The sequence below is a fragment of the Carassius gibelio genome, chromosome B25 (assembly GCF_023724105.1).
Source record: "Carassius gibelio isolate Cgi1373 ecotype wild population from Czech Republic chromosome B25, carGib1.2-hapl.c, whole genome shotgun sequence".
Taxonomy (NCBI): Eukaryota; Metazoa; Chordata; class Actinopteri; order Cypriniformes; family Cyprinidae; genus Carassius; species Carassius gibelio.
The window spans coordinates 21,613,971-21,627,961 of record NC_068420.1 but is presented as its reverse complement, the minus strand read 5'-3'; the positions used below and the strand labels follow the sequence as shown (position 1 = coordinate 21,627,961).

The window sequence follows — 13,991 nt, the reverse complement described above, 5'->3', positions numbered from 1 at the left end:
ATGTCAAACAAACGGCACTTTACATTGCAATGATCACACTACTGTTTTTATCAAGAATGAGAAGTAATCACATATTGTGTACAGCTCAGAAGGGGGTCGAAACTCCAATTTAGACAAATGATTGTTTGCAGTAATCCAGAAAATGATATTTACATGACATTTTCTAATTCAGAGTATTGTCAATATTCATGTTATTAGCAGTCCACATAAAAAGTTGCCACAAAATGCCAAATTGGCTTTGCTTTGAAAGTACATTAGTCATAGATTCTGCCCTGCAGAACTTGTCACATGGTAGTCAATGAACAGTAGTCTAAAACATAACCGTTCTTGCTAAATTAAATGTCTCTTAGGGGGTGATCAGGCCAATATTTTTCATCACAAGACGGAAACTTAAATCCTTCTGTTGACCTGAAGAGTAATATTTATTTTTTCTTTATAACTTACACAACACAGTGAAATCTGAAGTCACGAGAAGTTTTTGCGTTGCAAATGCTGACTACTCGGATTATTTGCATCTGAAGTGTTTGGTTTTTAATTTGCATTTAAATGATACATTTTTCATATGTTAATTGAATAACAGATTTCTCTGTGTGGGGGTATTTGTGAGTATGTGAATGTGCATGTATTCATGTCTCCATGTATCTGACAAGACTGTATCATTAAATCATATATTGTAGGACCGGGCTAAGTTAACATCATCATCTGTTCTGGTTTAAAATTTGGGAATGTGTATTTAAACTGCTTTTAAATAGGACTTTTATATTGACAGTGAATAGGGTGATTAATAATTTGCCAAATTATGTAATAACATCTACACAATTAATATATGTTTGTAACATATATACAAAAAAAACATGATTGTGACTATAAATGAGATTGTTTGGGTTTATGTTTAAACTTTATTGTGCTTCAGTCCCCCTCTTCTTTTCTCAAACACATGGGATTTTACAAGCCTTTCCACTCCAACAGCGTTTTCTGATTTCTTTGTTTTTTTTGTTTTGTTTTTGTTTTTTGGGGGGGGGGGGGGGGGGGTGTTGCATCAGACATGTTTTTTTCATTGCATGTGGATACATTTCTGGACAGCATTCATCGGTATGCCCTGTCGTACTGGTTCCATAAACTCTTTTTTTTATACAGTGCCATAAAATGATTTGTTTTCTTGGTGATATTCTCTTTGATTGTTTGTTCATTTAGAAAACATTGATCTTTGCTGATGTTGGAGATGGCTTCAGTTTAGTGAAAGTTTTTCTGGTATTTTGTGAAAACAACCTGCATGAGATGCTGATTTGCTGTGGGAGAAATGTTGGTGGGATGGACACATCTGGAGATATTACCACCACTCAGAGTCTTTTTAAAACTTCTCTTTGTTTTTCCTGTTTCCATTGTCTTATACATTTGATTTTATGAAATATATAAATACATACACAATTAAAGAGGTAATCAGGAAAGTATTTTTATGGCACTGTTTGCTGCAATGTTTGGAAATAAGACAATATCTCGATACACAAGATTTAAAGGAGGAATCTACTGATTGTTGTTGTTTTTTTTTGACGTGCATCAGAGGTGTCATCAACCCTGTCCCTGTGTCGAAGAGCAGTCGTGGAGGCTCACTGCAGTGTATTCATATAGCCGAGGGTCACAGTAAAGCTGTACTATGTGTTGACTCCACAGATGACCTCCTCTTCACCGGCTCAAAAGGTCAGAACACCATTCAACATTTATTATATAGTTTATATTAGTATGATTTTGTTGTGCTTATATGAGAATAGTTAACATAACATAAGACAGTATGAAAAAGTTCACAAGGTTAGGGATCAGACAAACATGGATTGAAAATGTTTTAAGGGGAGAGGTGGGGTTTGAAGTCATGTAATGTTGAAAGGTCATGGATGTTTTAGGAAATGGAATTCCAGAGTGTGGAGGCAGAGATACAGAAGGCCCTTCTACCAAACAATTCAAGGTTGTGCCTCAGAAATATATTGGGGCAAGACCACGAAGCCCTGAATGCGATGATAAGATGAATCTTGTATTGAATATGTAAGGGAATGGGTAGCGGATGTAATCTGCGCAGAATAGGAGTAATGTGAAGAGAGTTTATTGGTATGTGAGAATTAGAGATTTATTTATTGTTGTATTCAGTAAGCCATAGAAGAGAGATTTGAAGGAGTCAAACCAGCACTCCAGCAATATTAACACGGTCTGCACAGAAACAGGATGCAAATTGAAAATAAGCAGCAATAAATAGATCTATTTTATCAGTCTTGAGTTTGACAAAAAAGCGACTACGGTACATATCCAAACATCTATGTCATCAATCAATCAATCAATCACCTTTATTTATATAGCGCTTTAAACAAAATACATTGCGTCAAAGCACTGAATTCAGTTATGTCATCTCTGTTCAGTTGAAATAGTGTCTGTTTTTATTTGCAATCAAGTCAATGATATCGCTGTAGATGAAGTGACCCCAACTAAGCAAGCCAGAGGCGACAGCGGCAAGGAACCGAAACTCCATCGGTGACAGAATGGAGAAAAAAACCAGGCTCAGTTGGGGGGCCAGTTCTCCTCTGACCAGACGAAACCAGTAGTTCAATTCCAGGCTGCAGCAAAGTCAGATTGTGCAGAAGAATCATCTGTTTCCTGTGGTCTTGTCCTGGTGCTCCTCTGAGACAAGGTCTTTACAGGGGATCTGTATCTGGGCTCTAGTTGTCCTGGTCTCCGCTGTCTTTCAGGGCAGTAGAGGTCCTTTCTAGGTGCTGATCCACCATCTGGTCTGGATACGTACTGGATCCAGGTGACTGCAGTGACCCTCTGATCTGGACACAGACTGGATCTCGTGGCCACGGTGACCTCGGAACAAGAGAGAAACAGACTAATATTAGCGTAGATGCCATTCTTCTAATGATGTAGAAAGTACGGTGTTATGGGAAGTGTTTCCGGTTCCGGTTTACATAATTAATGCAGCCTAAAAATCCTTTAACGGATTTGGATATTAAAAGCATATTAGTATGTTATGTGTATGCCAGGTTAAAGAGATGGGTCTTTAATCTAGATTTAAACTGCAAGAGTGTGTCTGCCTCCCGAACAATGTTAGGTAGGTTATTCCAGAGTTTAGGCGCCAAATAGGAAAAGGATCTGCCGCCCGCAGTTGATTTTGATATTCTAGGTATTATCAAATTGCCTGAGTTTTGAGAACGTAGCGGACGTAGAGGAGTATAATGTAAAAGGAGTTCATTCAAATACTGAGGTGCTAAACCATTCAGGGCTTTATAAGTAATAAGCAATATTTTAAAATCTATACGTCGTATCATCATCGATTTAAGTGTGTGGCAATGGAAGTTAAAGCCATGATAAAGAGTCAAGGTCCAAGAACAGAACCCTGGGGAACACCGTGTGAGACAGAGGCAATACTGGATATGTCGGAAGTGGTAGGATGTGAACCAGGATAGGGCAGTTCTAGAGTTACCAAGAGCAGAGAGTTATGAGATTAACCCTTTCGGTTCCTTAATTTTTTAGTACTTCTTAATAAGAAAAATTGGTCTAACCAGTTCTTATAAACTGGCCCTGTTTCCTCTTACAGACCGAACTTGTAAGGTGTGGAACCTGGTCACGGGACAGGAGATCATGTCTCTAGGCGGCCACCCCAACAATGTGGTATCTGTGCGTTACAGCTCCAGCTTGGTGTTCACAGTCTCCACCTCCTACATCAAAGTCTGGGACATCCGTGACTCTGCAAAGTGCATCCGGACACTCACGTGAGTTCCTGTCCAACCTATCATGTGCATATCAAAGAAACTAAAATTCATTCTTCAAATTAGGGTTATCAGAATACCAATACCACATATATTGTTTTTGAACACTTAATTGCATGTTATGCATAATTACATGCAAGTTACACTAAGCCAAACACTAATCCTAACCCCAACCACCATATAGTAAGAAAATGTAGTTAATTAATATTACTCTGTACTTAAATTTATAATTACACTGTAACAAGGCCATCTTAAAATAAAGTGTAACCAAAATGTGTAATAGTTTTAATTTAAATAAAATGCCTTTAGCAGATCATTGCAGTGCTATTTTGACCCACTTCAGTTGGACTTCTTTAAGAATGTAATTTCATAATAACGGTGAAATATTTTATTGTCTTTAAAATATAAATTGCTGAATATACTGACAAGCATTTATGTTGAACTAAAGTTTACTTCAATTCCATTTCTACTGAAACTTGTATGTTGTTGTCTATGTTTAATAACTTTTTTAATATAATACTGAGTAACACATTGCAGTTTAAGTTATAAGTACTTTACATGTTCTTATGTTAGTCACTAGAACAAAATAAGTGTATTTCTTTAAAGCGCAAAAAAAAAAAAAAATCTTAATTAAAAATGTGAAATGGAAGCATACTATTTTGACTTGTCCAACAGCTTTGTTTGGGTCTTTATCAATTTTTTTTCAAATGACCTTTGTTGGGAAAGTTATTTTTAAATGTAATGCATTGCAATATTGTGTTACTCCCCCAAAAAATTACTAATTGCATATTTTGTTTATGAAAAATTATGTTTTACATTGCTCTTGTGTTACTTTTTCTCATCTGTGCTGGGCTTGCATGTTTATTTTTAATATAAAAAAGTTATGTCTTTGGGAAATGTAAAAGCCCTTTCACACCAAAAGTGGAATGAATAAGCCTCAGGTTAAAGGAAATGTAATTTCACATCTGTACAGTAGAGAGTGCAGGAAAAAGAAAGTTCAACACTCTTACGTAACTTAAGTTACTTGTAATGTGTTAACCCCAGTACTACTTGAGAAAATGTTCATAAAAACGTGAAGTAGTTAAACAAAATCAATTAGATTAATTATTAATGAGCCAAAAAGAATGCACATCACACCTTTGTTTATCAATTTGCACTGGCTACCAATAGCTGCTCACATAACATTCAAGGCATTGCTGTTTGCCTACAAAACCACCACTGGCTCTTTTAGACTTGCACTCTATTAATTTGCTGCCTGTTTTCTTAAAGAAAAAAAAAAACAAGCACTAGCTTTCTAATCTTTTTGTATTCTATGTTTTCCTTTATTATAGTTAACAGAAGCAAAAAGACCTCTAACACTAGCTTGCTCTATTCTTTTTCTATTCTGTTTTCTTTTTATTTATTATATTATTATACTGCATTAAGCTAACTGAGACTTATTATAGGACTTGTATATCGTTGCTCTTTTGTTGATTTTGATTGCTTACATTGTCTTTATTTGTAAGTCGCTTTGGATAAAAGTGTCTGCTAAACGATTAAATATAAAAATGTATTAATGAAATTTAAAATGGCCATTTGGTATTATTCCTATTTTCTCAGTCTGTGATTGTGCATTTCTACGTTCAGATCGTCGGGTCTGGTGAACACTGGTGACACATGTGCAGCCAGTACGAACCGCACCATGACCATCCCGGCCGGAGAGAACCAGATCAACCAGATCTTTCTGAACCCATCTGGAACGGTTCTCTATGCTGCCGCAGGCAACTCTGTTCGTGTGTGGGACCTGAGACGGTATAAGTTTGGCCTAGCATCCTTTATTTCACCTGCTCTGAAAAATTATGAATAATTTGCTACATTATATATCTAATTCTTTTACTTGTTTTACATCTCTTTCTGTCAGATTTGTGTGTACGGGGAAATTGATGGGTCATCTGGGTCCGGTCATGTGCTTGACTGTTGATCAAACTGAAAATGGACAGGATCTAGTTATCACAGGTTCCAAGGATCACTACATCAAGGTTTTTATATTTCTCTTCAGTGGTCATTTTTAAAACGTTAGCTGGTACTTTCCACAATAAGGGTGCAAAATAACCTCTAACCAAAATTCCAAGGGCCAGATTTACTTACTGCAGGTAAGTAGGTTGTAGGACCTGCCACTAGAGGGCGCACTATCAAAACAATAACAATCGCGTGGTTTGATGACGCTAAGAAGGAGCGTGGAATGATGGGATTTGTTGTCTTCTTCCCAAATGCTGATGGCCATCAATCAGACGGAAAGATAAATCATGGATTTAACGTGAGTTCAACGATTTGCACGAGTAGATTACATACAAAGTCAATGATCAGACTATGGATCAGACACAATGCCCAACGTTTGGCGTGTATGCCCCATAATACTAATCTTGTTGATCGTTGTCAAAGACACAAATCAAAACAACTCACCTGTCGCATAAAACACAAGCCAGATCGGCATCTATTTCTAGTTGAAGTTTGTCGCGAAGCTACTTCCGCATTTGTCCACGACACTGTTGTCATATGGTTTCTAAGTCAGTAAAGGCGGTAACAAAGGGTAACTAACGTCATTGACAGGTGACTGCACTGCCCCATGTCAATATTTAGAATGGGGATTTTCTCATGATTTACAAGTAGTTGAAAACATTAGAGATATTGTTAGTAATCAGTTGCACAAAATATATAACACTAGCCTAGTGGATATTTTACTGCTAACATCTTACAAATTGTACCTTTAAAGCAGTACTGCCAGGATTTACTAAATATGTACAGTGAAGAATTAGCACTGAAAAGGCGTGGACACAGCTATTTTCGCACCTGACCTTATTAAATATGCATTTGTTGGAGTTTCCCTTTCCAATGCAAAATTTATTGGAGGAGAGTATTAAAATGAATCATGCATATTTTACTGATTTACTAATGTTTGCGCCCATCAAATTACTGCATAATGCACCATTATTTAACAGCCGAAAAAGCATGTCTTAAAGCAGCCGGTAATTTGCGCTACTCTGCTCTACTCTACTCTAATCCGCTGGTCATAATGGAAATTATTTGGCTGGATCTGATTTCGTTAATGTGTGCATTGTTAATCACATTGGCTCTTTAATGGAGTTGCACTCTAACGCAAATTTGCCCTGTTTAGTGAATCTGGCCCTAAATGACTTAATGAAGTTCGAAAACGAAATACTACTACAATTACATTCGGTTTAGTACTTATAGTTACTCTTAGTAACTATAATAAATACACTGATCATTAATTAAACAGATTATGTCAAAAGTAGTCTGTAAGACGTAATTTGTGGGAAGGTCACAATCTTGGGACAGGCTAGGATACACATTTAATGTGTAAAACTAAACGTTTTTGTAATGGATTATCTAACATCTACTAGGTCTGACAACATGACATGCAGTATGAAAAAAATATATTGTGATCACAAATTAAGAATTAATTCCCTTGACTTTGTGTCCTTGTCTTAATTCAATCTTTTTTCATGTTGTACAAATTATTTTTGGCAACAAATTCTTATTTCATGGCCACAGCATGGCCCTTGCATTTTATGTGGGGTGCTTAGAATAAAAAAAAAGCATGTAAAGTTTATTTTTAGCCACATTTGTGTGCTGATGTGATGCGCAGTGAGTAAAGAGTAAATGTACCTGTCCACTGTCTGTTACATGATATATTGATGCTGTTTGCAGTGGCCTTTTAGACTGAGCATATACGGTCCCTATTGCTTAAAATGTCAATATATATATAATGTGATTAGATGTGTGATTTGTTTCTGCAGATGTTTGATGTGACAGAGGGTGCTGTGGGTAGTGTCAGCCCCACTCATAACTTCGAGCCGCCCCACTACGATGGCATTGAGTCCCTGGTGGTTCAGGGAGATTCTCTGTTTAGTGGCTCCAGAGACAACGGCATTAAGAAATGGGACCTGACCCGCAAGGACCTACAGCAGGTATAGCCACCTTTACTGACACAAGTATGCATAAATACGTGATTAAATAGCAAATATTTCACACCAAATATGTATATGCAATCTGCCTGGAATTATAAATCATATAATTTACTACACGGCACAAGCTAATTGGGTGATTTTGCTTCGAATGCACTGGATATTTGTCTGAAAACCTCCACCTCCACCAGCACCACCTGTCTAGATCTTCTACATGATTTATAACAGCCGATGACGATATATTGGAAATATCTATACTTTAGATGACAAAGTATTTTTCACAAATAAATAAATATTTAATAAAAATATAATTCAGGGAAGTTTGTGTGCATTGGGAATCATTTTCAAAATAAAGCCAGGGTAACACTCATTTTACATACGGCACACACAGTGAAAATGACATGAATATATGGCAGTGGGCAAATGCATAATGCGCAACATAATTTTAAATCACGAGTTTAAAGTTTAAAGCATTCAATTCACACGGACCGGCCGTCACAGAGAACATGCGATCATGCTGGATACACACTTCACAAGATCTCACAGCTGGATTTGGCAAGGTTTGTGAAATAAAATGTTCATTAGTCAATCAAAGATATGTTTAAATTATATAAAGGCGTATTTGATTAATGCTGACAGCAAACGAGAAAGTATTATAATGTTTACCTTTCTATTAATAATAATATCAAATAAATCTTTATCATACTTTTAGTATACATTAATTCCTTTGTTTATCCATTCTATCTGATTATTAGACAGACTTCTAATCCAAATATTTGCCGATATATCGGTCGACCACTAATGATTTATATACTATATTCTTACTCATCAGGGTTTCTGCAACTCCTTAAAAAGTCTTACATTTATTTTGATCAACTTTAATGCCATAAAAAGTCTTAAATTGTAAAACAATTCTTAATATTAATTTTAAGTTGGGGATTTGAAAACAGAGTTGTTGTGATGCAGATGTGTATGATAGCCCATTCCTGCTAAGTAAAAAAAAAACAAAAAAAACATCTTTTATCTCATAATTATGATTTTGTAAATTTCTACTTTTTATGCCATAATTTTAATATGTGTATCTCAAGGTTGTCTTCTGTCTATAGAAAGCCCTTTACTATTAGGTTACAATTAACAACAGAGCCCAAACTTCAATTTAATTACTGTTTATTTTTAACTATAAATAAATAATCAACACTCAAATTAAAATAAACATTTTAGCCTTCGATTTCTATTTGCTGTTGAAATATAATCATTTACACACTGGCTGTCATAACTTGTTTCATAAAAGATTTATTTAAATATAGCTTACATTAAGTAATTAAGACATCACTAACAGGTGAAATAAAATATAATGAGTATATAGTCTAATATTTTGTGAAATGTTCTTCTCTGGACTTATTTCTCTGGTGAGCTGACAAGAGCTGAGGTGTTTATACGCGATCCGTCACGCTACATCAAAGAGCACCAAAATGACATTTATTGTCTGAATTTCCTGAAAAGGTTTATGATTATTGAATGTGTATACCGAACCGAAAGACCTGTACCGAAAATATTCAGTACAAATATTAATCAACTGACTGGCTAATTGTTCTTGTGGACAATACTAACTACTACACATGCATTATATAATGTTAGGTTAACATTTATATATAGTATATTTATAGTCAAAATCTGTCAGTAGGTTAATTGTGTATAGGTTTATACTGTTTAACTTCATTGCTGTATGTCTGTATTTATGTAGCACCGTGGTCGTGTGAGGCACACTTGTAGCGAAATGACAAAGTTTGATTTGACTTGACTTGACGTGAACCCTTTCACCCTTAGTGCACACACACACACACACACACACACATTAGGGCTGTGCAAAAAATCGAATGCGCATCTCTTAATTAGAAGTATATCTCAAGCACATGCGTTCGGATCAGGGTTGCCAGGTTTTCATAACAAATCCTGCCCAGTTGCTTCTCAAAACTAGTCCAAAACGAGCCCAATCGCGCTTCCAGGAGGTTCCCCGATAAAAATTGCTTCCCGGGGTTATAATATAATTTTTTTGGAAAAATTTGCATTTTAGGCGCTAAATATAACGTTATTGGTATTGGGGTAGCTTCAACCCGCGGACATGAAAAACAACCTCAGACTTGGCAACACTGGTTCAGGTGGAGCGGCAGTTACTACACAGAGCCATAGTCCACTGACAACTAACACAAAATCCTTTTCAAAATCTCAAGATTTTAATTTTGTGTAGATTGTCAGTGAATTACTGCTCGGTGTAGTAAATGCCAACCAGTGTTGCCAAGTCTGAGGTTGTTTTTCATGTCCGCAGGTTGAAGCGACCCCAATACAAATAACGTGATATTTAGCCCCTAAAATGCGAATTTTACCAGGGCAATCCTGCTAAAAAACTTATATTTTTACCCTGGGAAGCTATTTTTAGCGCGATTGGGCTCGTTTTGGACTAGTTTTGAGAAGCAACTGGGCAGGATTTGTTGTGAAAACCTGGCAACCCTGATCCGAACGCACGTGCTGGAGATATACTTCTAATTACAGGAGCATCTTTACTGATGAGATGTGCATGAAAATCGCATTCGATTTTTTGCACAGCCCTAACACACATTAAATTCACATTTATTCTGAAGTGTGGCTTAAGTGTCCAAATACTTCTTGGAGCAACATTATAATGAAAGTGTGGTAGCTTCCACAAGGACAATTAGCCAATCAGTTGATTAATCAGCGCTGAGGATGAGATCAGGAAGAGGCTGATTACCTCATCAGGAAGTGAATCAATCAGGGCTCAAAGTGTGTTTGTGTTTGTCCAGGGCTTGACGAGTTGACATGTTGGTTGTCCTACAGCAGGTACCCAACGCTCATCGTGACTGGGTCTGTGCTCTGGGCGTCGTGCCGGCGTCTGCTATGCTGCTGAGCGGCTGTAGAGGAGGAGTTCTCAAACTCTGGCACACGGACACCTTGAGTCCACTGGGAGAGCTCCGAGGCCACGAGAGCCCCATCAACAGCATCTCAACCAACAGCAGCCATCTGTTTACTGCATCAGAGTGAGTGTCTCACACACACAAACTGTGACTGGGAATCAAGAACTGGGTCTAACTCGGTACTAAATAGTGCATACTGGAAAAAAATTGTATTGGTCACGAAGACTCATGAATTGGTTGGTCTGAGAGTGCTATTACTGACTACTATTTATTGTTTTAGTCTAATATACTGTATGTACTTGTTTTTTTCCAGTTAGGATTCATTATTTGGAGGGGGTTTCCTCCTCTAAAGTGCTAAAGCGTACTGCTAGAATCCAGGATTGTTGCATGATACCGGAATCAGAACTATTATAACATTCTTTACAATTCTGTTACACTTGTTGACTCTGACGCTCGTCTGGCTTCACCCTGCAGTGACCGCACAGTGAAGATCTGGCGTGCCAGAGGAAGTCTGGATGGCGCTGCAGATGTGGCCGACGCCATCGACGAGGCCGGCAGTAACTGAAGACTCCTGCAATGCCAACTCAACTGCAGTGTTACCACCGTAACACAGCTGCCAAAGACATTGCACTTTGATATCCAGATCCCACACATCCCGACAGAATCTACTCAAATCTGAATCTTCTCACTATGGTTCCTTTGGACGTTTCCCAGAGTTCATTGCGTCTTTAGTGATGCCCCACAATTAGGCAACGTCAACGTCACGCGCTAAATAAAGCTCTTTGTCCTTACAATAACCATGTCAGCTGGGTTAATTCTAGCAATCAAGAAGATGTCATGTTGACGTAGAGTTCTGTAAGACGTTTGAGGAAGAGGAACCGGATCTCCTGAGGCTACCCTCAGTTTTCTGGTTCATGGAGCATTACGGAGCGCTAGAGAGTCTAACTGGATGAATCTCACGATAACATATACAGGTCATAGTTCACCTCAAAACATTACAAAAGTAATTTAGCATGAAGGCTATCTATCTATCTATCTATCTATCTATCTATCTATCTATCTATCTATCTATCTATCTATCTATCTATCTATTTCTCTCTGTCTGTCTGTCTTTAAAATTAAATGGCAACACATACCAAATTAACCTTTTTTTGGCTAATTATGTCTGCTAAATAACTCCTTATGTGTTCCACGAAGGAGAGAGAGAGAGAGAGAGTGAATGAGTTAAAAAATACAAAAATAAAATGTCAAAATGATCCTATATTATTACTCAAAAGTTTAGAATGATTGCAATTTATTTATTTTTTGCTTTTGATATTTTTTGGAAAACAATACTTCACCGAAACTGAATTCATTTTATTAATAATACGTTAAAACATGTTTTGATTTATGCTGATTGAATGTGTAATAGAGATTTAATGGTATGAAATTTTGAAAAAGTATCACGCTTGTCAATAATATTACGGTATTGTTCAAATGAAAATGTTTAAAAAGTACTGACACACAAATTGTTTCACCAAGTTCTATATTTAAAATCAACAAACAACAAATAAAATGGTAGGTGTCTCTATAAATCCAGTCTCTGACACTAGGTGGCGCTTATGGAGCAGCAGAATTACAGCTGATTCTCGTAACCTCCGTGAAAAAAGTGGCACTGCGTTTAAAAGACAACTTTATTAGGTATTATAATGAGCGAAGATGAAAACAAAGTGCCATCAAATCTTTTCTGAAGATTGTCAGAAACTTCAGAGGTACATTCCTGTAATTAACTCATTCATATATTCATAAATTCCCTCAGCACTCTTTTAAAACCACCACATTTTCACACAAACCCAAACTGCTCTGAGACCGTTACTTCAAACTGTGCTTTATGCAGGATAGTATTTATTTATCATGCGTTGTTCAAATTGTGGTAATCGAAAACGGTTTTAGTGATTAATACAATATAATACAGTAATATAACCATAGGGAATTTTGTCATGATTTATCGTCAAACTGTTGATCATTTCATCCCTAATATATACAATTATATATATATATATTAGATAATAAAAGTAGGATATTTATCCTGAATACTGTATTGGTACTGTATAACAATCACAACTGTGAATGAGAAATAAATCAAATCAAATGATTTTGTACCAACTGCAGTCAAAATTTGAAATTGAATCTCAAAACTCAGATAAGATGCAGCAAGCTTTTATTATTTTTGGAGTGTTATATTCAAATTTACAGTATGTTATGTACTGCGTTGTGTGAGATGTTAGTTGTTTTTCCAAGACAAATACAATTAAGTCTATTCTATTCTATTCTATTTAAGAATTGCCTAAAATATCCCAAACCATCGCAATAAGCAACTAACATTTGAGGAGAAAATGGGGGGAAAATTTATGGAAGTAATTTCAAAAGAAGTGTTTAAAATCGAATTTATAAAAAAATAAAAATAGTATTAAAAATTGAGGTTGAACTATGACCCTGACTTTCTTTTCACCCAGCTGGAATCACCATGACCTTAAGTGAGCTCAAGTTTGGCGTCAGTGTGGCCACCGTGTAATCATTTGGTGATTGAAGTGTGAAATCATCTCTCGGCTAATATCAGATATCTTCTCTCTCCGTGTAGATGTTAACTCTGTGTCACACATCTCTCTCCTCACACTCGTTCTGTGTTGCTGTCACTCCATGAAGCTCACTCATGTCTGTTGTAGCATTCAGATCAACACACTAGACACTGTTGTGTATGTATGTGTATCTGCTGTATGGAGATTAACTCGTGCCTCGTAGAGCAGTGCTTCTCCCTCACCTTCACTAAATGAGACTGTCCCACAGCATTGTGCTCGGTCACACAAACATATAAAGACTGACTTGAACGCTCTTGTACGATGTTGTTTAACGCTCTTAGTTCTTCGGCCACGCTTTGGCCTTCTGTATCGATGACGTCTGAGCTTTACTCTGGAGGTCTGGTTGTCAACACAATGGCGATCCAGTAGAGACTTGAATGTCAGATGTCAAATGAATTAAATGTCATCTGTCAAAAACTCCCCTTGAAGTGCAGCTGTGTTCATTCAGTGCGAAATTGGGATTATTATATTACACATTAAAATGGATGTTATTAGACCTGTCCAACTCCAAAACGTTTCATTAAAGTAGTTCACAGAACTTCCTATATGAAAATGAAAAATTGCAAAGATTATGATTGCTGTCATGTTTTCTCTCTCTCTATACATATATATGACACCTTTCTTAACAAGTTTTATTCTTGTTTGATTCATGTATATGTGCTTATTTGGTGTAATATAATATTATTTATAATAATATATATTTGTTTTATATTATCAATGTTGATT

General features: G+C 36.5%; 1 protein-coding gene across 8 annotated transcripts in view; it reads left to right on the top strand.

Moving 5' to 3' along the window:
* The window catches only part of LOC128014342 (kinesin-like protein KIF21A), a 56,178-nt gene extending 42,493 nt beyond the window's left edge, over positions 1 to 13,685 (top strand). For all 8 annotated transcript variants that reach the window (XM_052597836.1, XM_052597835.1, XM_052597834.1 and 5 more), the window contains 7 exons: positions 1,562 to 1,698; positions 3,581 to 3,755; positions 5,379 to 5,543; positions 5,653 to 5,770; positions 7,550 to 7,720; positions 10,571 to 10,770; positions 11,122 to 13,685. In XM_052597836.1, the coding sequence (XP_052453796.1) occupies positions 1,562 to 1,698; positions 3,581 to 3,755; positions 5,379 to 5,543; positions 5,653 to 5,770; positions 7,550 to 7,720; positions 10,571 to 10,770; positions 11,122 to 11,212 (1,057 nt within the window). In that variant the 3' untranslated portion in view covers positions 11,213 to 13,685. The remainder of the gene's footprint in view (positions 1 to 1,561; positions 1,699 to 3,580; positions 3,756 to 5,378; positions 5,544 to 5,652; positions 5,771 to 7,549; positions 7,721 to 10,570; positions 10,771 to 11,121) is intronic.
* The last annotated feature ends 306 nt before the right edge of the window (positions 13,686 to 13,991 follow it).